Source organism: Aquarana catesbeiana, linkage group LG02 (genome assembly GCF_042186555.1).
Source record: "Aquarana catesbeiana isolate 2022-GZ linkage group LG02, ASM4218655v1, whole genome shotgun sequence".
Classification (NCBI taxonomy): domain Eukaryota; kingdom Metazoa; phylum Chordata; class Amphibia; order Anura; family Ranidae; genus Aquarana; species Aquarana catesbeiana.
The window spans coordinates 467561949-467586858 of NC_133325.1; the positions used below are offsets into that span (position 1 = coordinate 467561949).

Sequence of the window (24910 nt, forward strand, 5' to 3'; positions counted from 1 at the left end):
TAGTGATTTGTGGGGTGATTTGTGCTGGGGAGGGGGATATTTTTTTAGGGAGAGGTTTGTGCTAGAAGTGGGATTTCTTTATTCTTGGGGGGAGGTGGGAAGAGGAGAAAGATTTATACTAAAAGAGAGATTTTTTTAAGGGGGGGAGGGAGGGTGTTCTACTGGAATGAGAGGCCACGGTGGGAGGTAGGATTTGGTGGTGGCAGAGGATTTATTCCGAGAGGGGTATTGAGGGAAGGAGGGTTTGTACTGGTTGAGGAAGAGGATTTCTATTAGGAGTGGGAATTGAGGGGAGTAGGGATAAGTGCTGGGATGGGGAAGAAGGGGGGCTAGGACTGGGGATTTGGGGGATAATGGAGGAGGACTTGTGCTGAGGAAGGGGAAGAGAATTTGTTTTGAGACGGGAATTGTCCTGGGAGGGGGAGAAATTATTTTTGTTGGTGGGGTGGAGAGTGAGCATAAAGATTAGTGTTGGATTTTTTATTTTTTTTGCAGAAGAGGGAGTTGGGATATTTGATGAAAGGGTAACATGGAGGAGAGTATTGCTTGCGGGGGGAATTTTGCACTCTTCTTACCCCTACACTGTGTGTTACAGACCCCTGACTGTTGTACTCTTTTTGTTTTGTACTCCTGACTCCTACTATGCATTCCATACTCCTGTCCCCTGCATTTTGCACAGTAAATATTCCTGACCCCTGTATTCCATGCATAACACAATTCGGCCACACCCACTGCGCTACGCATTGCTGTTCTCCTTGAGGCAATCAAGTGTCCCAGGTCCTGTCTTTTACAATCTTATAGCATATACTAAAAAGAAAAAAAAAAAAGAAATATGATGTTGTGCACCGCTAAAGTTTTAGGGTTTGGCTTGAAGAAAAGTTAGCAACCCTAATCCCTACTAGTGAGTGATGTTCTGTGGTGTTCCATCAGCGGCGGAGTAATGACTTCCTCATCTGTACAGTGAGAGAGTGAGACGTGGAACCATGTGAGTGATTACTGTACTCTACATTGCAATCCTGTTGCTAGGTTGTTGATATGTAAAAAGGCCTTCAAACTAGAGTTCTTTTATTACCCATTTCTCTACAGTTTTGCCCCATACACATGGTCGGATTTTCCAACGGAAAATGTTCGATGGGAGCCTTTTGACAGAAATTCTGACCGTGTGTAGGCTCCATCAGACAGTTTCCATCGGAATTTCCGTCGCACGAAATTTGAGATCCGGTTCTCAAATTTTCTGACAACAAAATCTGTTCGCGTAAATTCCGATCGTGTGTACACAATTCCGACGCACAAAGTGCAACGCATGCTCTGAATAAATTACGAGACGGAAGGGCTTGGTCTGGTAAAACTACTGTTCGTAATGGAGATAGCACATTCATCACGCTGCAATTTTTAAAATGGTTTAATGCAGCGCATTCTCTTCTTTAGAATGCTAGAAGTTGCTTTGCTGCTCATATTCACACAGAGTTCTCACAAATTGATTTCTTTATTATTTCTCTTGATCTCATGAATAATATTAATTTTGTTTTTCGTCACATCTCCATAATAATGTTTTTTTTTTTTTTTTTTTGTCTTTTTTTCTTTTTATATCAAGGTCTGCATTTTTTTTTCTAGTGCTCTCCATAATATTATTTCTCGTTTTGTGTGTCAAGTTACCACAACACCATTATTATCTTGTATTTTTTTACCTCAAGGAGGTTGGTTGATGTCCCCTGTTAATTTGACCTTGTATTTTTGAAATGTACCTGCCAACTCACAAACAAACTGTCCTTTTTGAACTAAAACACATAGCCAAGTATTTGTGATAAAGAAATAGCCATTTATTGTGGGTCATAACAAAATCAAGAGGAAGGCAACGCTGGAGAAACTGCTGAAATCTGCGAAGCCTTTGTACCCCAGGGCACACATCAATTATTTTACAGTCAAAATTGGTGGCATGAGGAGTTCATATAATAGTGAGCACAATCCGGTCTAGGACTACAAGAGATCAGGAACAGCAGCAGATGACATATCTGTCCCCAGGCTGAGGACATACCACAGCCTGCATCTTTTGCCAGACCAGACTGAACCCAGGCCATCACTCTCTTGTCTTCCTTAGATGCTTCCTTCCAGGCTGTGGCTCTGGTGTTGGAGTTGTGGCAGGAGGTGGAGGAGGAGGAGGACCGTGGTTGAACTCACAAACGTGGCTCTGGCTTGTGAGTTCGCCCCTCAACCCCTTATTTAGGGCTTGTAACATAACTTCCTCACATAAGAGGCATTGGCCCTCCTCCATTTCCAGCATTTTGCAGGCTGTCATGTAGGCATAGTCCTCTTGAACACTGGGGGGGTTTCTGAGGGCTGCAGTAGCCTTCAGAAATAGGCCAATTGCTGCCTCCTTCAGGTTACGCCTCTTCCTGGCACTTTTTTGTAGAAGGCCGAGGGAAGGGACCTGGGATTCCGGCAGGCAACACTAGGGGTGTTTGTGAGGACCACAGTAGCCTGCCAAATCAGAGTAGTAGCTGACTCTGCCAGGTTCCTCACCTTCCTGGTCCTTTTTGTTGGAAGGCGGAGGGGAGGAACCTGGGATTCGGTCAGGCTACTGGGCCCGGTCACCTCCTGGGTGCCACTTACCCCCGGCCACCTCCTGGGTGCCACTTACCCCCGGCCACCTCCTGGCTGCCACTTTCCATGGCCTCCTCCTGGCTGAGACTTTCCTGTGTATGAAAAAGGGACATAGTTTTGGTTTTTGGTTTATCAATCACACACAATTTTCAGCTCATGACTGTTGCAAATTGAATGTTAATAAATAGAAAAGTCTATCATTCTGACCCCAGCATTTTTCATTCTTGTCCCAATCATTTGTGGCCACTACTGTCTATTGATATGTAAAACACTTTGTGAAATCAGAAATTAGTTATCAAAACTAACTTGTATTTAACATCATTAATTTGAGAAACAGAAATATTTTGAAGAATGCTATACCTGACTCAAGCTGGGCTCCTCCACATGTTGCTGCCTGGAACGCCCAGGATGGTCGTCATAAGCCTCAGCTGGAGGGAAGGAAGCCTTGAAGGAAGACTGGAGAGTGCTGGCCAGGGTTCAGTCTGGCCTGCCAGAAAATGCAGTCTGTCATAGTACCACAGCCTGGGTACATAAATGTCATCTGCTGCAGCTCCTGATTTCAGGAAATCCTGGACCTTCTTGCGCTCCCTATTATAAGTGCTCCTCATGCCAACAATTAGGGCCTTCAAATAGGGGATGTCTGCTGTGGGGATCACCGGCTTCACAAATTCCAGCAATTGATCCAGCGCTGCCCTACTCTTTGGTTTATTGTTATAAAACGGGTGGTTTACCTGCCACAAACAGGGCAGCTCCCTGTACATATCAATGAATATGGGGATAAAGTCCTCATCATTGAATAGATCCATTTTCTCTGCAAGACACAAAACACAAGACAAACCCTAATGTCAGGCGAAACTCTCCTAATCTTGACCCAATATAGGCCTCAATCTATAAGCAGTAGGCCACTGATGCACCAACTTAAAATTGTACCTTCATTATAACGATCACTCACAGAACATACGTACGACGCACGCGTGTTACGCTTTATATACACTGAGTGTGTGTGAAACTCCACCCACCCCTGGTGTTCTTTGTAGTCTATTCCCCGCCCCTTCTCTTTCGGCGCAGTGGGAGAGCACATGGTGGAGAACCAACAGGTGCATGCAGAGGAGAGCAGCAACGAAGAAAGGCCGGAGCCCCGTACCTCACGATCCCGGAGGAGATTGAAGGCCTCAAATATGTCCTTTGTGGAGATGGTGGACATCTTGAAGAGGGCCGACTATGACGGGAAGCATGGACCTTTCCCAAACCCAAATGTGAGAAAGGCCAAGATCATACCTAAAGTTCTGAAGAGTCTGCACAGGAATTTTGGGGTATGGCGATCCAAAGATCAACTGAGGAAACGATGGTCAGACCTCAAATTGAGGGAGGAGGATCAGTACAGAAGAATCAAGAGAGTGCTGCAAAAAAGTAAGTATTTTGTTGTGTGTTCCTATTCTTCTTCTTAACGTTAGTGCTGCCCCATGTGCTTTTCTTTACTGTTGTACATTTTAAAATGGCTACTTTCATGTTCATGGGCACAGTAATCGGTCGTAGGAAACATCGTTCGTTTTTGGCAGATACAGGTTAACTACATTTGTTCATGCCTATTTGTATTAAAATAAGTTTGTTGTCTAGATGGGTTTGTAACTACAATGAAATGTAAACTTGATTCTGTGTAAGGAGAGGACACTCAGCAGCTGTTTGCACATCTGGACGCAGGAGCACTAGTGTGGGACACCAGAACAAACTTTTTAGGGTGTCCCACACAGGTGCTCCAGTGGATACTATAGGGGTGCCTCCATGTGTGATACTTTAACAAAAAAGGGAAGTATTCCAGCTTTAGAAAGGAAATAAAATGTTCTTCAACTTGGAACTCTGCCAAAACAGACAATTGTACGACACTTCCAAGCAATTTCATAGTTTCATATTCCTATTTCTGCCCTCCAATATCTGTGTACTAAGTATACCTATTTTTTATTCACATAGGGGAGAAAAGACTCGGGACATCTGAGGACACCAGGGACCCCCCACCTCCTAAAGAAGGGGAAATCCCCACACCACAAGCAGAGGATGTGGAGGGAGAGCTTTATGAAGTGGACAAAATTGTCACCACAACAGGTGAGTGTCTCAGACCATAGCTTCAGGTAAGAGATCTATGCCTGCATATTTATAATACATGGTGTGTTTTTTTCTTTTAGGTGATGTGGATGTTGTGGAAGAAGAAATTCATCATCTCATCTCTCACCAGTGAAAGTGCCCAGATCCTCATCGGGGAGAGATTGGGGTGCAATCGTGATTTAGAAAATATAAAGGAAAACATCAATGATGTTCAAAAAAAAATGAAGAACATCATTGATGTTTTAGGCAGAATATAAAAAACAACAAAATTGTACCGTTTTATTGTGTATTTTTGAAAAAAGTTGTAAAGTATTTGAAAAGCCAAATTTTGAAGATGCAGACAGTGTGTCAACATTTGCTATCTGCCATCAGGGGATATCAATGTACGCGTTTTGTGGGTGCAACCCCTTCCTCCCAACTCAATTAGGTGAGAGGAAGGGGTTGCACCGCCAAAACACATCCATTGATCCCCCATGATGGGAGCTAGCACATGTTGATATTAGGCATGGGATCAGGAGGGAAATTCCCAGTTTGAATCCCAATTTGTGTGCATCTTCAAAATTTGTCTTTTACAGGGGTGACATCACCCCATCTGATGAAGGCAATATCAACATATTTTGGACATACTAATGTCTGATATTGCCTTCACTTTATCAAAGTTGAACTTTGTAAGTTCCTGAGTTGTATATGTTATGCTTTGAAACATGCCCGTTTAACCAAAAAAAGGATCTTTACAATGTGAAAAAAAAAATATACACCAAAGATGTTGGTTTGTTCAAAAACCCTTTTCTAACGCACGTGCTTTGAGTAAAATGTTTTCTACTCAACAATGTGTGGCTTCTTCTTTCAATCCTCAATAGCAATTTTTGTAGTAAATTGGTGTTTACAGTGGCAATGGGGGTTATTTACTAAAGGCAAATCCACTGTGCACTACAAGTACAGTTTCAGTGCAGTTTCATGTGCACTTTTAAGTGTTGGAGTGCGAAGTGGATTTACCTTTAGTAAATAACTCCCACAGTGCTTTCTAATTTGCCACAATCACGCCGTTTTCATGACTCCACAAAATTCATTCATGGTGCTGAAAATGATGAATATTTTTGTCAGTAATGCATTACATACATTAACAACAAAAGCAAGGTGTGTGTAGCAGACCCACAACATAATAATAGTTCGCCGAAGAAGAGATTGCCACCTCATGTATCAAATACATTACATTTGCACTATTGAAGAAAATGTCCAAAAAGAAAAGCCCATTGGAGAACCTAGGAGACAGCTAAAAGAAACCCAGGCAGTAAATAAAAGGAAATCTTCTTTCAGTTTAAGTTCAAAAATTGTTGATAAAATGTTTCTTAAACTGTTTCTGGCATATCAATGGCCCCCTTACCTGCAAAGTACTCGACATACTTCTGTCTTACTTTGGGGGGGCAAGCCAGGACGGCCAGCTTCAAGCGCCGTCAAGGCTTCTTCTTGAAGTCCGGCCTCAGGCACAACTGAGGCCACATAGTTCATTGAATTTCTCCTTAAATAGTTGTGTAGAATGAAGCATGCAAGGATTATCTGGTTAAGTTTATATTCCACTATGTTGATTGGTGTAAGGAATAGGCGGAACGGCTGACCATTATCCCAAAAACGTTCTTCACCACTCTTCTGGCTCTGGCCAGACGGTAGTTATAAGCCCTCTGGTCCGGGGTGATGGCTTCAAAACGGTCGACTGGTCAGAACGAACTAACAGAAAGCACTGAAAAACAGAAAGGCCGGAGCTGAAAATCAGAAACGGGCGGACAAGAACACACTGAGAATCAAATATGTAATAGGAATACGAACCCACAAGCACAAACCGAAGAGCAGTAACGATCGGAAAAGCGGGAGGCTGAAAAGCACAAATTGTCTGTCACCAGAATTCTACTAACACAAGATTAGTGGAAGGAGCCCAAAGGGTGGCGCACTTGGTATCGAACTTCCTCTTTCTAGTGCCGTCGCACGTGTTGTACGACACCGCGTTCTTGATGTTCGGAATTTCCGACCTACTTTGTGTGACTGTGTGTATGCAAGACAAGTTTGAGCCAACATCCGTTGTAAAAAAAAACATGGATTTTGATGTCGGAATGTCCGACCGTGTGTACGGGGCATTTGAGTTTCCATCAGTGAACAGCCAAATAATTAGAATTACAAATATAGTTACAATCCTTTCTTGATTAGGTCCCATTACATACCTGGTAATATTCAGACAGTTTGAGACAGAGAGCAGGCTATTAGATGACAACCTTGGACTCTGTGAAAAGATATGTCTACCATATTAATAAATACGGCCAAGACATGGGTATCAATTTACAGATGGATGTCAGCTGTTGACTTGGATGACTATGATATTACAATTTTATAAGACCACTTGAAATAGACTTCTACTCTACTCAAGTATTAGGAATGTGCAGTGTGAGGGGATGCACTGCTGGGCTTACACCATCTAAAAAAGACGTTTAAGCACACATCAAAAAGCAATAAATTATAATTTTCTAAAAGAGGGGTCTATGGGACTTTATATGAGGAGATGACTTTGTCATCAACCTCCATCCCTATTAAAATATACAAGGGAGAACAGGGATGCGGGACTTTGAATGAAGTATGCGGAGGGTCAAATGTTGTGTGGAGTTATAATTAACATATTTATAATATGTGTAAAAGAGTAGGACATTTGTGTCATAAAAATGCATATTCGATAGAAAATTGATATACTACACACATAATAAAATACCTGCATAGAGTAAAATATTGAATGAAAAAACTTTATTTCATACATAAATACATAATTCATAAAAAATCCAAAAAATGGATAGCACATGATACATATAGAAAAGCCCAAAATTTGATTGTACATGATTGGAATATAGTCAAATACATGATGCATGAACAGAATCCACAATGACGTGGTAGGATACAGTATATGATTTAGACACGCGTTAACGCGTTAGTGCTACATGCATAAAACCTGTTGCGTTTCCCATTTAAATATACTGTATATGAACCAATTGATTAATTGATAACCAAAATACATACTGTCTCAATAAATATATACTGGTGAACAAATCAGTGAATAAAAATGCATTCATATAACGTAGTATCCCACAACCACAAATATATTAGTATAGATGAAAAAAAAACCTCCACAATAGAAACAAAGTCCATCTACAGGTGAAGAAGTGCTGATAGGAAAACACGTGATCATTCCTGTGCTCCAACACCAAACTCAAATGCTTACCAGAGATATCAGACCTATAACATAATGGTCATAACCACATGAGGACTACCCAGGATAACTGTCAGATGAACCCCCTCAGGCAGGCATCACAACTCCTCAAAATATCATGCATGGTTCATGGAGAGAGGAAAAGGACAGACTCTTTGGGGTTGATTTACTAAAGACAAATAGACTGTGCACTCTGCAAGTGCAATTGCTCCAGAGCTTAATAAATGAGCAGAAGCTCTGCTGACTTCCATTATCCAATCATGTGCAAGCATAAATTCAGTTTTTTAAAATTGTCCTTGCACGTGATTGGGTATTCTTTGCAAAGTGAAGGCTAACCTCATTTACTAAGCCTTGGAACAACTGCACTTGCAGAGTGCAACTGCACTTTGCAAAGTGCACAAGCTATTTGCCTTTAGTAAATCAACCCATTAGTGTAATACTGTCAAACTGTTTTATTATAAAAGCCACCAATGGGTACTCACCTCACCTGAGAAAAAATGAAATACAGCATTTATCAGCCAAACGCTGTCTGTCAGCAAGTGTGATGGTGTCAGCCACTCAGACTCCGCCCAACATGTTTCATTGCTGAAGAACATCTTCAGGGGGCAGTGCATTGGCCCCTGCCTTGCCAGACAATGCTGGGATGTGTGGCAGAGCTGATTAAATCTCAGAACTGGATGTACAGAAAGACAAATCTTTTAGCTTGTAAAACAGTACCTGTATTTGTATTTCATATGTAAATTTACCTGCTTACCTGGACTAAGGGCTCCAAATAGCAGATTTTACAGTGATCTGACAAATGATAAACAGTGAATCACTTTTTAAACCATGGTTGACAGCTTGTTTACAGAGGCAAAACTGTCTTTTTCGATCACAAGGGGGGTTGTATTTATGCCAAATTGGGATTTTACATTGAACTACTATAGTGGTGATTGCGGCGTGATTCAATTGATGTTCATCCGTCATGTCTGATAGGCAAAATGCAAGAAAGTGAAGCATCATGGCAACATGTATAGTCTTGTGCAGGTGCATTGTCATTGTGTAGGTAGGCAGTTGAGGCATGGTAAAAATGTGGCTCTGCCATTTGTTTGTAATGCCCTTTTACTGGATGTGTGAAAGAGGCTTAAGCTCTGGTTCATATTGATGCTACTTTGAAATCACGCTACTTCACTTGAAGTAGCGTGATTTCAAAGTAGCAAGATCAGCGCGATTTTAGGTGCTATTTGATAGACATCTGTGTGGCTTCATACACAGATTTCTATTGAAATCGCACCTGAAATCGGCAAAAGTAGTGCAGGAACTACTTTTGCAAATCGGTGCGACACCACAAAATTGGTGTTGCACTGATTGGAACAGTGCCATAGCCGCCAATAGGCTGAGACTTGTCATGCGTTTTGATCTCTCAAATCGCATGACAAATCGCTCCGATGTGTACCTAGGCTTAAAGTGGTTTTAGGGCCTGAAGGTTTGTTGCATGAAGGTAACAAACCATCTTTATGCTACTCTCCCCACAGCCCCCCTAATACTCACCTAAGCCCCCACTTGATCCAGTGATGTGCACAAGAGCCTCAGTTGTCCTGGGACTCCCTCTGTTGATTGGCTGAGACAGTAGAAGGAGTCACTGGCTCCCACTGCTGTCAATCACAGCTAGTGAGCCAATGAGGAGAGAGTGGGGGGTTGGGCCGAGCCTCAGCTCTACGTGTCTTATGGACGCATAGGGCAGGGCTCACGAGTGAGAATGCACCAGTGCCCCCATAGCAAGAAGCTTGCTATGGGGGCACTGGTCAAGCGGGAAGAACCAGGAGCGTTGGCAGTGGACCCGAGAAGAAGAGGATCTGGGCTGCTCTGTGCAAAACCACTGCATAGAGCAGGTAAGTATGACATGTTTGTTATTTGTTTAAAAAAAAAAAAACGTAGTCTTTAATACCACTTTAACCTCCCTGGCGGTATGATTATTTCAGATTTTAGGTGCTGAAAGCGGTACCATTATTTTGCACAGAAATTTGGCGTTTTATATTATAGGCCTGTAATTCTTAGGAATAATTCAATTAAATCTGTCCAAACAAGAGTCTAGTAGACATCCCGGGTATGATAAAGTTTGAAAAACGAAATCATAAATTATAATATAATAAATAACTATAAATAATTATACCAAATAATACTATAATAATAATAAAAATTATTCAATAATGTAATCAAATCAAAAACACTGAAATTTGCTCAGTTGCAGAATTGTCATTACTTTTCAGTGTTTGATGACGGATCTTCCCACAAATCACTATCGCTCAATTCTGCAAGTGATTCTAATTTATTATCGCTGTTTTCTAGCTGGTCTAAAGCCACTTTTGATGTAAAGGGACAGTTTTGGTTGCTATTGACTATCTCCAGTTCCCAGGCAGAAAGAACAGTTTTTATAATGTAAAACTGCATGCAGGGCACTGGGCAGACCACTAGGGACAAAACGGATGTGAAATAATTTCATACAGCAATGTAATCTGTAAGATTATAGTATACTGTATCTATACTGTGATTTTTACTTTTTGAATTTGGCGCCGAACTCCGTCCCCGTGCGTCGCAACGCTCGCAGGGAACAGAGCTCGGCACTATGAATTGATCGAGACACGGCGGCTCGCAGATCACAGCGGGGAGACATCGCAGGATCCACGGGACAAGGTAAGTAACCTCCACAAGGATCCTGCGATGCGATCCTGAGTCTGGCTCGGGGATACCGCTTTTGGTATTGAAAATCCACCCCGAGCCAGACTCGGGAATACCGCTAGGGGGGTTAAGCTTTAGGCCCAGTTCACACCCGTGCTTTTTATGTGTGCTTTTGGTGTGGTGCATTTAAAAAAAAAAATCCTGCTTTCTGCATCGTTGATGTGCTTTCATCAAAACACACATTATATAATGGTAATTGGATTACATGAAGAGGCAGAAGGATTTTAGGCAGCCTACATCCACAGAAGAACTGTAGTTCAAGATGTTTGGCGCAACCTACCTGCCAAGTTCCTTCAAAAACTGTGTGCAAGTGTACCTAGAAGAATTAATGCTGTTTTGAAGGCAAAGGATAGTAACATTAGGCCTCATGTACGCTTGACATTATAAAAATGCCAGTAGCGTTAACTGTAGAAAATGGTAGCCGTAGAATGAGTTTTGCAGCGTTTTTTAGCTGGAGTGTTTTTTTTAGCTTTTTTAAGCAAAACTATACTTCCACAAAAGCTTATGGCTCAAAAACACTGATAAAGGCTGAAAAGCCAAGTTTTTAGAGTTAGAGCGTTTTTACAGCTGAAAAACTCCTCTTAAAACTCACTAGTTCTGGGGTTTTTTTCCAGCCAGAAATCGCCCCTGCCAAAAAACGCTGATAGTAGCCTGTGTGTGCATGGACACATAGGGGGTTATTTACGAAAGGCATATCCACTTTGCACTACAAGTGCAAAGTGCACTTGAAATTGCACTGAAAGTGCACTTGGAAGTGCAGTCGCTGTAAATCTGAGGGGTAGATCTGAAACAAGGGGAAGCTCTGCTCATTTTATTATCCAATCATGTGCAACATAAAATGCTGTTTTCCTTGCATGTCCCCCTTGGATCTACAGCGACTGTACTTCTAAGTGCACTTTCAGTGCAATTTCAAGTGCCCTTTGCACTTGTAGTGCAAAGTGGATTTGGCTTTCGTAAATAACCCCCATAGGATAACATGCTGGGGAGTTTACTGGTTGCAGAAAAAAATGCCTGAAGCCAAAAACAGCAGCTATAAAAACGTCTAGTGTGCATGAGGCTTAAATACTGATTTGATTTGGATTTCTCTTCTGTTCTTTTACTCTTCTTTTTTCACACCTGCCTAAAACTTTTGCACAGTACTATATGCCTTGGCAGGAACTACAACCCCCGTCGTCAAGCATAACCCATTCAATTCAATGGAGCTGCACTGAGACAGCACTTGTCTGGTATTTAGGGGATAAAACAGGCGGTGAGGAGGCATTACAGCACCTCCTCACCACCTGCCTATTGCTCTCTGAAGAGCAATTTGAACGCAGATTGCACTTCAAACAGCAAAGCCTTGAAGAGCAATAACACTAACCTAAAAAAAAATAAAGTAGAACTTGTTTTAATGCAGCACACTATGTAATTGATACTATGGGTATCACTGGGCCTGATTTACTAAAGTGTGACTACAGAGTACAGATGAAACAAACCATTATTCGCTTTAAAGAGGAATTTCATCCTACCTAACCAAAATTACAGTTTGAATCCCAATAGTTAGTGCCTTTATGGCGATAAAAAAAACTTTACTAGTACTCAGAGTCTAGCATTTTCTTTCTTGCAGGGGAAGTTCCCCATGCCCTAAAAAAACCCCAAAAACCTTCACCTTTTTTTTTTCTTCTACATTCCAGCTCCCCTATGTACCAATATAGCATTCATGTACTTCTTTTGCAGAAATAAAAAGGCTTTCTATTTATCCTACACAGCCCTGTCCTCAGTGTCCAGCTTGCCCAGCTTGTTGCATAAAAAAAAACTTTTCCATTACTTCCTGGATTGACCTTAGGATGTGAAAACTGTTAAGACACCTGAAGGAGTTCATCAGTGGACCCCATTAACACACACCCTGCACCTACCCTCCTACTTCATGAGATTGCTCCCAGCCTCCCACCCACCTCTGCAGGTGCAGGTTTTTCCATAGCAATCAGTGATCATTGTTCTCACTAAATACACAGGCATCAATTTTGTCCACCTTACTTTCATTTTGCATAGATCGTTCATTTGGCAGAGTGTGCAGGAGCTGAGTGATCAGATAACAGCCTATGTGGATCAGAACTGTATTATTGAAGTATGTCCTAGGTTCTGTAAAGCTTACCATACACCATACAATCTGATCGTACAATCACCTTTAGATCTACCATCAACTTTGTAGTGCAAGGACCTGATTGATTGGATACAGAGTGATTGGATAGATGGTGTGGCCTCCTATTATATAGTTTTGGTAAATCTAAAGGAGATTGTACAGATATTCTACAGTCAGATTGTATGGTGTATGGCCACCTTTATACACCTAAAAGTAACTAGTTGCACTTTGGGTGCCGTTAATGGTACACCAAACACAGAAGCAAACACACATTTTGCCATGTGAAAAAAAGAGCAACAAACTCAGCAAAACGCACAGTAAAAAAACATGCAACCTGCAACACAGTAAAATGTCCCAGGAGCTACTTTGTCATGTGCAGCACAGCCCATTGAAATCAATGTGTGTCAGGGCAAAAATGAGCCAAAAACATACACTTCCACTACACGAGATGTGAATAGGGCCTGAAAGTGAAATTGGTTTGTTTACACAAGAACAATGAGGCTCCATTCATGTCTTAACCCCTTCCCGCCGACCGAACGCACATATGCGTACTCGGCTTTCCGGGGTTATACCGGGATGATGCCCGCAGCTGCAGTCATCATCCCGGTACCGTTGTTTTCAGCGGGCGATCGGCTACCCGAATATAACAACCGATGCGGCTAAAAGCCGCTCGGCTGTTATACCGGAGGAGCGGTCGCCGCCTCCCGCCGCTGTTACCGAGCCTCCCGTGCGATCGGGAGGCCCGGTGTCCGTTCGGCTGCCTTCGGCGGCTGGGGGCGGGCTGGAACGAAGCTGCGAGTGGCTTCGTTCCAGCCTTCTTGTTGTAAATGCGGAAGCGACGTCATGACGTCACTTCCCGTTTACTCGGCTGCCAATGGCGCCGAATTAAAAAAAGTACACAGTATTCAGAATCGCCATTTTCGGCGATCTGAATACTTTGAAGTGTAAAGGAGGGATGGGGGGTCTTTTAGACCCCCCATCCCTCCATAAAGAGTACCTGTCACCACATATTACTGTCACAAGGGATGTTTACATTGCTTGTGACAGCAATAAAAGTAAAAAAAAAAAAAAAAAATTTTAAACACAATTTATAAAGTACAAAAATAAATAAATTAAAAAAAAAAAAAAATTTTTTAAAGTGCCCCTGTCCCCGCGAGCTCGCGCAGCAAAGAAAACGCATACGGAAGTCGCGCCCGCATATGTAAACGGTGTTCAAACCACACATGTGAGGTATCGCCGCGATCGTCAGAGCGAGAGCAATAATTCTAGCCCTAGACCTCCTCTGTAGCTCAAACCTGGTAACCGTAAAAAATTTTTAAATCATCGCCTATGGAAATTCAAAGGTACCGTAGTTCGTCGCCATTCCACGAGTGCGTGCAATTATAAAGGGTGACATGTTTGGTATCTATTTACTCGGCGTAACATCATCTTTCACATTATACAAAAAAATTGGGGTAACTTTACTGTTTGGATTTTTTAAAATTCATGAAAGTGTCACTTTTCCAAAAATTTGCGTTTAAAACACCGCTGCACAAATACCGTGTGATAAAAAATATTGCAACAATCGCCATTTTATTTTCTAGATTCTCTGCTAAAAAAATATATATAATGTTTGGGGGTTCTAAGTCATTTTCTAGCAAAAAATACGAATTTTAACTTGTAAACACCAAATTTCGAAAATAGGCTTAGTCATGAAAGGGTTAAAACAAACCTGATTTTGTTTCACTATGTGATCCAGATCTTTGCAGCCATAAAACCAGGTACAGTCAGAACTCAGTAGATCAGAGAGGGGCACAGAAAATGCTTTTCTGACACCTCTTGTGATGGGTGCTCTTTTAAAGTTTTAAAGTTAAGTTCACTTGAAGTCCACTGACTATCAAACCTTTTATTGTCTACAGATCAATAGTTTGTCTAAAAAACTGGCACAGCTTTGGAAACAATGTACATTTAGAAGTCTTTGCAAGTTTGTAGGATTAAAAGTGTACTTGGAATCTTTTGGCTGAATCCATCTATAAACTGGAATAGCGACACCCTCTAGTGATGAAAAGTGAAAATACAGTTGCAGACAGTTTTCCCTATTGCTTCATAAGATCTCCACTCAAAATAATCTAAGGGTTCTTTTACATTTGCATTGCCCTCTGGGGAGTGATCCATGGTGGAATGCTTTTCAAATAGTGTTTGACAGACAGGGGATACATCACCTCCTCATCACCTGTTTTAACTCTGTAAATCCTGCATGTGTTCAATCCACATGTAGTTTCAAGATGGTTGTTGTGCAGCCCCATTTACTCGAGGTCCTACAAAGCAAGACATATTGGCTGTAGCATATGTACAACCCCCTCTGGCCTCTGTGTTCTGTTAAGGGGGATAGACAGGGAACTGTAAAACTGCAGCTCATCTGCCTGTTTTTACTGACCCCCAGCTGCAAGTGTAAATTAGGCCTAATTATGCCTGGAAACCTACTGTCAGAGAAATATGTAGGCTTATGCTGGAAATGCTAATTACCTGGCTGTGATGCTTACCCAATGCTTCAGTACTTTCAGTGTCAATGATGCATCCCAGCACAAGAATGTAGATCAGGAGGTCTGATTTAATTTGCAGTTCTTACTTTGCATTCTTGTTTTGCTTCAATGCTCAAGGTACTGATGCAAGAGCCAGGCAGGCAGGCAAACAGCCATTTTTCATAATGATGCAAGCACAATCAGTCTATATACTGTGGGTATAGAAAAGAACCACCCCCTTTAAGATAACTACATTTCGTTTCTTTGTTGCAGCCTGAAATGAAGAGAGACCCAGTTTTTGTTTTATCCAGCTGTATTTACTTAGTGCAACCTATAACATCCAAGTGAAAGTTATAACACCAACATGTCAGAAATAAATAAAAACAATTAAAAAAAAAATAGCTAAAAACTCAATCAGGTGTAGCTAATCACCTTCTCAATGGCACACAAAGCAATTTGATTTTCAACATTGATCAGCTGTAGTCATGTTGATTAGCGCAGCATGAAAAGAGCATTTCAGTGCCTGGTAGTGCAACTAAAGTGAACAATCAACTATGGATGGCAAGACAATGTCAAAAGATCTCCAGGATAAAGTTGTACACAGACACAATCAGGAGATGGATACAAAGAAATTCAAAGGCTTTATTAATGCCTAGAAGCAGAGTTAAGTCTATTATTAAGAAGTGAAAGGTATTTGGTACAACATAGACCCTCCCTGGATCAGGATGTCGCTCCAAACTGGATAAAAGAGCCAGGAGGAGTGATCATTCCGTGCATGTGACAACAATATCACTAATTCTCCACAAATGTGGCTTGTATGGGAGGGTTCCAAGAAAAAAGCCACTCCTCAAAAAAAAAGCCACATGCAGTTACGACTGAGCTTTGCCAAAGCGCACCTTGAAGATTTTGAGGCCACATGGAAAAAATGTGTTATGGTCAGATAAGACTAAACTTGAGTTATTTGGCCTCAACACCAAACCATGTCTCGAAGAAATCCAGTACAGCTCACCATCCAAATAACACCATTCCTACAGTATAGCATGGAGGTGGTAATGGGCTGTTATGGGAGTGTTTCTCTGCAGCAGGGATTGGAGCACTTGTCAGAATAGAAGGAACATTCTTGAGGAAAATCTGCTGCCCTCTGCCAGAAAGTTGTCAATTGGAGGAAGGTTTACCTGCCAACATGACAACGACCCAAAACACAGTGGTTGAAGGAGAAAAAGGTGAATGTCTTTGCATGGCCTAGTCAGAGCCCAGACGTAAACCCTATTGAAAACCTGTGGAATGACTTGAAGACTGCAGTCCACAAACGGTCACCATCAAATTTAACTGAACTTGAGCAGTTCTGCAAAGAAGAGTGGGCAAATATTGCAAAGTCTATATGTGCAAACACATAAAGAGATTTATTATTAACAGCGTGAGGAATCTGCTGGTTTTAGCTGCATACTTGTGCAGTGGACCTTCTGTGTGTATCGGTACATCAATATAATATATGGCCTTACAGGCCAATTAGACATCAAGGGAAAAGTGAGGCCAACCAACAGCTTTAACTGGGAAGTCAATATTAGTTTAACTGGGGCTTAGGTGTTCCCAATGCATTGCAAAAGAGCATACGGATTGAAGATACCGGTTATTGCTTCCACAGTGCCTAATAACAACGATAATTTATTTACATGTTTGCTTTGATTATATATAAGGAAAAAAAGAAACAAAAAGCTTTTCTAAGCTTTTCTATGCCCATATAAACATGTAATATATTGGAGAAAATTTAACTTAATACATTTTCACTTATTTTAAAAATAGTATATACTCAACTGAAATTTAAATTATTTAATACTTTTTTCTTTAAAACAATGATTGCTTATGGAAATGTAATATATTTGGTTTACTTGTTTTACAGGTGACAGTTGATGATTTTGAGTTGGCTGGAAAGGGTCTGTTTCGAGCATTGACCATAAGGGAAAAATATATGCGTGCATCTTTACAGAGACATCCAAGAACAGTAGCTCAGTACCTCCGAGACATTGAAGGTAGAACTTGGAAAGAGGAAGATGAGATCTATCCAGGTAAGACATGCAAAAGTTGCAATATATACGTATATATTAGGGCTTCCACCTTCATCCTGAACACATTTTAATTACACAGGTTCTGTGGCTGATTAAGGTGGTAATTCAACTCACTTAGTGCATTATCTACATTAAATTAACCTCAGAACCTATGTAATTAATATATGCATGGGTTTAAAGGGATGAGGTGGCAACCCTAGTATGTATATATGGGTCATCTGTTCTATGCCTCGACCTCCGTAAGAACTTCAGCCCCTCTGACACACTAGGTTGATTGTACAAAGCATGCAATACCACTGAAAATCACTGAAAGTAATATCTGGTAACCAGTAATAATACCATGTTCAAGAAAACAGGAACTGAAACAGTTAGTAAAGGTTATTATATTGTTACCCGATATGGTAGGTAAAGAGGCAAGCATGAAAATGGATTAACAAAGGCAATAACACAATTTAGCATACAGGGTGATAAGTAATAGGAACTAGGCCTAAGATGACACTTGGCATCCCGATCAGCATAAACAGTAGTAAGGTCACCTAAAGTGCAACAGTGGGCAGTAATAAAGCTTGATTTACCATATACAGGAGACTATACTGCTATACTGAATTGCATAAATGGTGACTAAGGTAGGCCTAGACCAATTAGATGTGCACTGTCCATTAAAATGAAAGAAAGGGAAGAAAGGATCAAATGGGACTTGCAGGATGGTTTTGCTTGAGGAGCAGTCCTTTGTGTTGTTCTTCTGCCAGCTATCATTGGGGCCATTTAAGAAGCAGTATAGTTGCAGTAAAGATACAGTAAAGATGCAGTCAAGGTGCGGTATCGGTGTGGTACAGGTGCAATGTAGATGCAGATCACATGCTGTTACAGTTTGGTATAACTGCAGTATAGGGTTGGTATGGGTGTAGTATAGGTTAGTAGAAGTGCAGTATAGGACTGGTATAGATGCGGTATGTGTTATTTGCACTTGGTGTCCTGCTCCTAGTGGCTCAGTTTCTGCTAGCAGTATCAATAATGGGCGGATAGCCCTCTCACCAGTTCCCAGGATGCTGCTTTGGATGCTACCTGTAGAAGGGGGCCATCTCAGTCTCTCCCTAAAAGTAGGGATGGGCTAACGGTTCGGGCCGAACTTTGGTTGTTCGGATGTTCTGCGAACACCAAACAATATGCGGTATTCGGGGCAAATTCGAAAGCCACTGGAACACCGTTAAATTCTATGGGACACTAACATGAAAAATCAAAAGTGCTCATTTTAAAGGCTTATATGCAAGTTCTTGTCATAAAAAATGTTTGGGGACTTGGGTCCTGCCCCAGGGGATATGTATCAATGCAATTTTTTTTTTTTTTAAATGGCTGTTTTTTCGGGAGCAGTGATTTTTTTGAATGCTTACAGTGAAGCAATACAAATGAAATATTCCTTTAAATATCGTGCCTTGGGGGTGTCTATAGTATGCCTGTAAAGTAGCACATTTTTCCTGTGTTTAGAACAGTACCACAGCAAAATTGATTTTGGGGGGGACCCTACGCCATTGTTTTATAAATTTGGCGCAGGGTTCCCCTTAATTTCCATATCAGACCCGAAGGGTCTCGTGTGGATTTTAAGGGGACCCCCACGCAATTTTTTTTTTTCAATTTTGGTTCGGGGTTCCCCTTAATATTCATACCAGACCCAAAGGGCCTGGTAATGGACTGGGGGGGGGGGGGATCCCATGCTCTTTTTTTCAATGAGTTTTATCTATATTGCCGAGACCCGACAATTCATTATAGCCGTGATCAGTTTTAAATGACAATTTTTCCTTTAGAAATGCCAATTTGCTATGGTACTGTTCCAAACATGGGAAAAATGCGCCATTTTACAGGCATACTATAGACACCCCCCCAGGCACGATATTTAAAGGAATATTTCATTTTTATTGTTTCACTTTAAGCATTAAAAAAATCACTGCTCCCAAAAAAACTGCCATTTTAAAACATTTTTTTTTGTATCGATTCATGTCTCCTGAGGCAGGACCCGGGTCCCCAAACACTTTTTATGACAATAACTTGCATATAAGCCTTTAAAATGAGCACTTTTGATTATTCATGAATTTTTTTCCCTGTTCGGTATGTTCTGGTGCGAACCGAACCTGGGGGGTGTTCGGCTCATCCCTACCTAAAAGCCTCTGGTGATCAGCAGTGGGAAGCAGAAGGCGAGTGGACGCTTCAGCTTCTCCATGGTAGTGGTGCAGGATTTGTGATGTGGGCGGTGCTGCGCTGCCTCCAGGTGTCCTAAGTCTCAGGTTTGCATGTCAGATGAATCCTTGGATAGTGGTGCTCTCTCTCTCTCTCCTCAGCACCAAGAAAAATAGCTTTCCCGGGCAGTTTCATAAAAATCCTCTCTCCACCCCTCTCCCTCTGCACTGTGTCCATTGGAATCTGTCTTTTAAAGAGTCTATGGATCCCATTATATGGCTGCCGTTCTAAACCACAACTCCCAGGATTCTCAGTGCTCTGCATAGAATTCTTTGGCTTGCTTAGCTTTAGCTCTGCCCCTGCTAGCCAGAGGAGAATGGTGCAGTATTAAAGTGATTATAAACCTTAGTATTTTTCAACCAAAATAACAAACATGTCATACTTACCTGCACAGAGCAGGTAAGTATGACATGTTTGTTACTTTTGCCCTGATCTTCCTTATCTGGGGTCCCCCACCGGAAGACTTAGCCCCGCCCCCCGCTTCCTCTTCTCAGCATTTGATTGTGAGCAGCAGGAGCCAATGGCTGCTATCAATCTGCCAAATGAGGAGGGAGACATCGCTCGCCGCTGCTGCTCTTGTGTAAGTCGCTGGATCAGATTGGGCTCAGGTAAGAATGGGGGGGGGGGGGGGGGGCTCCTTCAATACAGAAGGTTCTTTACCCTAATGCATAGAATGCATTAAGGTAAAAAAAAAACTCAAGGCTTTAGAACCACTTTACAATCAGTATACTTTCAACTGAGATACTGATTTAAAGGGGGAGATGTCTCCTTCTTCATGTTTCTGTAGTCCAGCACCTGGCTACATATATTTAAAGTAAAACTGCAGGCAACTGTTCAAAACCAATCATTGAACTCTTATTTTCTGGTTTAAAAACCAGAAATGTAATATATGGTAGCTTACCAATCATTAGATGTGGTGGCTGCACTTTTTTTTTTCTTAGGCATTCTTCCCTCTGTTTTTGCCTGGTGACCTGGCCAGTAACACACCTCCTGTGTTGGAGTTACCCCACTCTGGATGAAGGAACACAGGGGGCACCTTTGGACAGCAGCATTGTCAGTCTGGGGGGGGGGGAGGGTGAGAGTGGTAAATGTATTAGCAGATTTAAATATAATAAGTGAAGCCACACTATACAATCAGTTACAGCAGTTTTTTTTTTTTAGATAAAGATTTTATATAAATAAATAAAAGCTGATCGTTTTAATCACCCTTGCCAGTGTTAAATGGTCTGTCTCATCTCTGTACCTGATACATTCTGCTGGAGAGCTTGTGCTTTTGAAAAACAACAGACTTACTGGTTGGATCATCAGATGTAAATAGCGTAAACAAAGCCTAAAAAAGAAAATGAATGTAACCATCACATCTCAGAATTGGTAAGCTGCAATATAATAAGTATTTGCTTGTGGATTTGATACTGTTTTAATGCTATCCATCAAACACTGCATCTAAACTAAAGTCAGAAAGTCCTCTCAATTTGCCTTAATCCAAGTTTTTTGTAAATTATACTCAAACCAGGGTTCACACAGCACTTCCCATGTTCAGTGGATAGGATACAGCTTGAAACAAGTGGTGTCATTTTCTCTCTTTCTGTTTGCTGTATTACTACTTAAATTCAGTCATCCAAGGCAGATTTGAACCTGATGCGTCTTTATGCAGGCTCTTTAAAGAAGAAGTATAGCCAAAGCTTGTTTGGCTGTACTTCTCCTGTTGATCACAGGAGTGCAGTTCGTTTTGCACTCCTGTGACCTGTTTTCAGCAGAGAGCGGGCTGAAGTCGGCTCTGTGCTGACGTCACAGAAGTCGGTCAAGGCGCCACGTCATTACAACCACAGAGTCGAGATCCGCCAGATCCCTGGACCAACGCCTGGCTCAGCTTCTCAGCGAGCCGCAAAATTCCCCCTGCAAGCAATACTCTCCTCCATGTTACCCTTTCATCAAATATCCCAACTCCCTCTCCTGCAAAAAGAAAAAGAAAAATTCTCAAAAAAATAAAAAAATCCTCCCAGAACAATTCCCCCCTCAAAACAAATCCTCAGCACAAGTCCTCCTCTACTATCCCCAAAATCTCCTAGCCCCCCTTCTTCCCCATCCCAGCACTTATCCCTGCCCCCCTCAATCCTCTTCCCCAACCAGTAGAAACCCTCCTTCCCCCAATACCCCTCTTGGAATAAATCCTCTGCCACCACCAAATCCTACTTCCCAGCACAGCCTCTCATTTCAGTATAACACCCCCCCCCCAAAAAAAAAAACCTCTCTTGTAGTATAAATCTTTCTCCTCCTCCCAACCCCCCAAAGAAAGAAGAAAACCCACAAACCTCTCCCTAATTTTCCCCTTCCCAGCACAAATCTCCTTCCACCCCACAAATCCCTATCCCAGCACAGCTCCTCATCCCAGCACAAATACCCCACCCCAACATCCCTCCAAGCATAAATCCTCCTCCCAGTACAAATTCTCTCCCCCAAATGCCCCCTTTCAAGTTACCTCCCCAGTTCATATCTTCCCACCTAAATCCCCCCTGCCAGTACAAACTTTTCCCCCACAAACACAAATCCTTTCCCCCCTTCTAATACAAATCCAAACCTTCCAACTGTCCCAGTTTTAATGGGCCTTTCCTGAGATTTGAACAAAATCCCAGCATCCCATGATTCAGGGCTGAGTCCTGGAGCCCAGTGCTGTTACAAGTTCTGGCACAAGGCTCCACTAACTTGCCAAGCAGGAGCTAGTGTTGTCATCCATGGCAAATGTCCTCCATCTCTTGGGGGTTCCAGATGCCATGATTATTCCCTCTGTGAGAAGTTGGATGTGTGCTGGGGGCACTCTGGGAGGGAGAGGGATAGTGCTGGAAGGCAGGATTGGATATGTGCTGGGAGGCCCTCTGGGAGGGGGAGGGCTAGTGCTGGAAGGGGGGGTTTATATGTGCTGGGGGCACTCTGGGAGGGAGAGGGCTAGTACTGGAAGGGGGCGGTTGGATATGTGCTGGGGGGGCACTCTGGAAGGGGGCTGTTGAATATGTGCTGGGGAGCAGTCTGGGAGGGAGAGGGCTAGTGCTGGAAGGGGGGTTGGATATGTGCTGGGGGTACTCTGGGAGGGAGAGGGCTAGTGCTGGAAGGGGGTTTGGATATGTGCTGGGGGGGCACTCTGGGAGGGAGAGGGCTAGTGCTGGAAGGGGGGTTGGATATGTGCTGGGGGGGCACTCTGGGAGGGAGAGGGCTAGTGCTGGAAGGGAGGTTGGATATGTGCTGGGGGGACTCTGGCAGGGAGAGTGCCAGTGCTGCAAGGGGGTTGGATATTTGCTGGGGGGCACTCTAGGAGGGAGAGGGCTAGTGCTGCAAGGGGGTTGGATATGTGCTAGGGGCACTCTGGGAGGAAGAGGGCTAGTGCTGCAAGGGGGTTGGATATGTACTGGGGGGCACTCTGGGAGGGAGAGGGCTAGTGCTGGAAGGGGGGGTTGGATATTTGCTGGGGGCACTCTGGGAGGGAGAGGGCTAGTGCTGGAAGGGGGGGTTGGATATGTGCTGGGGGGCACTCTGGGAGGGAGAGGGCTAGTGCTGGAAGGGGGCGGTTGGATATGTGCTGGGGGGGGCACTCTGGGAGGGAGAGGGCTAGTACTGGAAGGGGGCGGTTGGATATGTGCTGGGGGGGCACTCTGGAAGGGGGCTGTTGAATATGTGCTGGGGGCAGTCTGGGAGGGAGAGGGCTAGCACTGGAAGAGGGGTTGGATATGTGCTTGGGGCACTCTGGAAGGGAGAGGGCTAGTGCTGGAAGGGGATTTGGATATGTGCAGGGGGGCACTCTGGGAGGAAGAGCGCTAGTGCTGGAAGGGGGGGTTGGATATGTGCTATGTGCTGGGGGGGACTCTGGGAGGGAGAGTGCCAGTGCTGCAAGGGGGTTGGATATGTGCTGGGGGCACTCTGGGAGGGAGAGGGCTAGTGCTGGAAGGTGGGGTTGGATATTTGCTGGGGGGCACTCTGGGAGGGAGAGGGCTAGTGCTGGAAGGGGGGGTTGGATATGTGCTGGGGGCACTCTGGGAGGGAGAGGGCTAGTGCTGGAAAAGGGGGTTGGATATGTGCTGGAGGTGCACTCTGGGAGGTAGAGGGCTAGTGCTGGAAGGGGGGTTGGATATATGCTGGAGGAGCACTCTGGAAGGAAGAGTGCTAGTGTGGAAGGAGGGGTTGGATATGTGCTGGGGGGCACTCTGGGAGGAAGAGGGCTCGTGCTGGAAGGGGGGTTGGATATGTGCTGGGAGGGGCACTCTGGGAGGAAGAGGGCTAGTTTTGGATGGGGGGGTTGGATATGTGCTGGGGGGGCACTCTGGAAGGAAGAGGGCTAGTGTGGAAGGAGGGGTTGGATATGTGCTGGGGGGCACTCTGGGAGGGAGAGGGCTAGTGCTGGAAGAGGAGGGGGGGTTGGATATGTGCTGAGGGGAGGCACTCTGGGAGGAAGAGGGCTAGTGCTGGAAGGGGGGTTGGATATGTGTTGGGGGCACTCTGGGAGGGAGAGGGCTAGTGCTGGGAGGGGGGTTCGATATGTGTTGGGGGCACTCTGGGAGGGAGAGTGCTAGTGCTGGAAGGGGGGGTTGGTTATGTGCTGGGGGGCAGTCTGGGAGGGAGAGGGCTAGTACTGGAAGGGGGGTTCGATATGTGTTGGGGGGCACTCTGGGAGGGAGAGTGCTAGTGCTGGAAGGGGGGGTTGGTTATGTGCTGGGGGCACCCCCCCCAGCACATATCCTCCTAACCCCACAATTACTTCACCAAGTGTACATCTTTTTAGTTTCTTCCTTCCTAGACACACTCCCTGTCCATCTACGAAGCATAGAAAACTTTGTACAGACCTGAAATCAGCGTGTGTTCCTACTCCCCCCTCCTCCTCCTGTGTGTATACACAGAGCTGAATGAGAAGAAGGAGGAGGGGGAGGAGGCAGCTTTGTTCTGCTGTGTGGGTGAGACAGGCTCCCGGGACGGCGGGGAGGGGAGACATGCATCAGATGGTCATGCAGACATGTAATTCCCAGTGCAGTTCAGTCTGAATGATGTGTCTGGGTCTGGAGCAGATGAAAACCCAAACACATCATTCAAAAACCGGACTGTCCGGGAGAAACCCGTACAGGTGGCAACCCTAATAGAGGCGCCGGGGAACAGATGCAGCATCAGACCGATGCCTCATCCACCTAGGTGAGTATGATTCTTTAAAAAAAATACAAACAAACAAACAAAAAATACTTCTCTTTTAATAACAGATGGTAATTAACATGCAAAGAAAAAATACACAGATGTGTAATTCACAAATAAATATTTGTCGCTAAATCTACCAGGGTGACACGTGTGGTTA

At 43.5% G+C, this 24910-nt stretch overlaps 1 protein-coding gene across 2 annotated transcripts in view; it reads left to right on the top strand.

The window, feature by feature from the left end:
• Positions 1-24910, top strand: part of AMPD1 (adenosine monophosphate deaminase 1) — a 178427-nt gene that overhangs the window by 74313 nt on the left and 79204 nt on the right. For both annotated transcript variants that reach the window (XM_073615697.1, XM_073615698.1), the window contains one exon: positions 17187-17352. In XM_073615697.1, coding sequence (XP_073471798.1) covers positions 17187-17352 — 166 coding nt within the window. The remainder of the gene's footprint in view (positions 1-17186; positions 17353-24910) is intronic.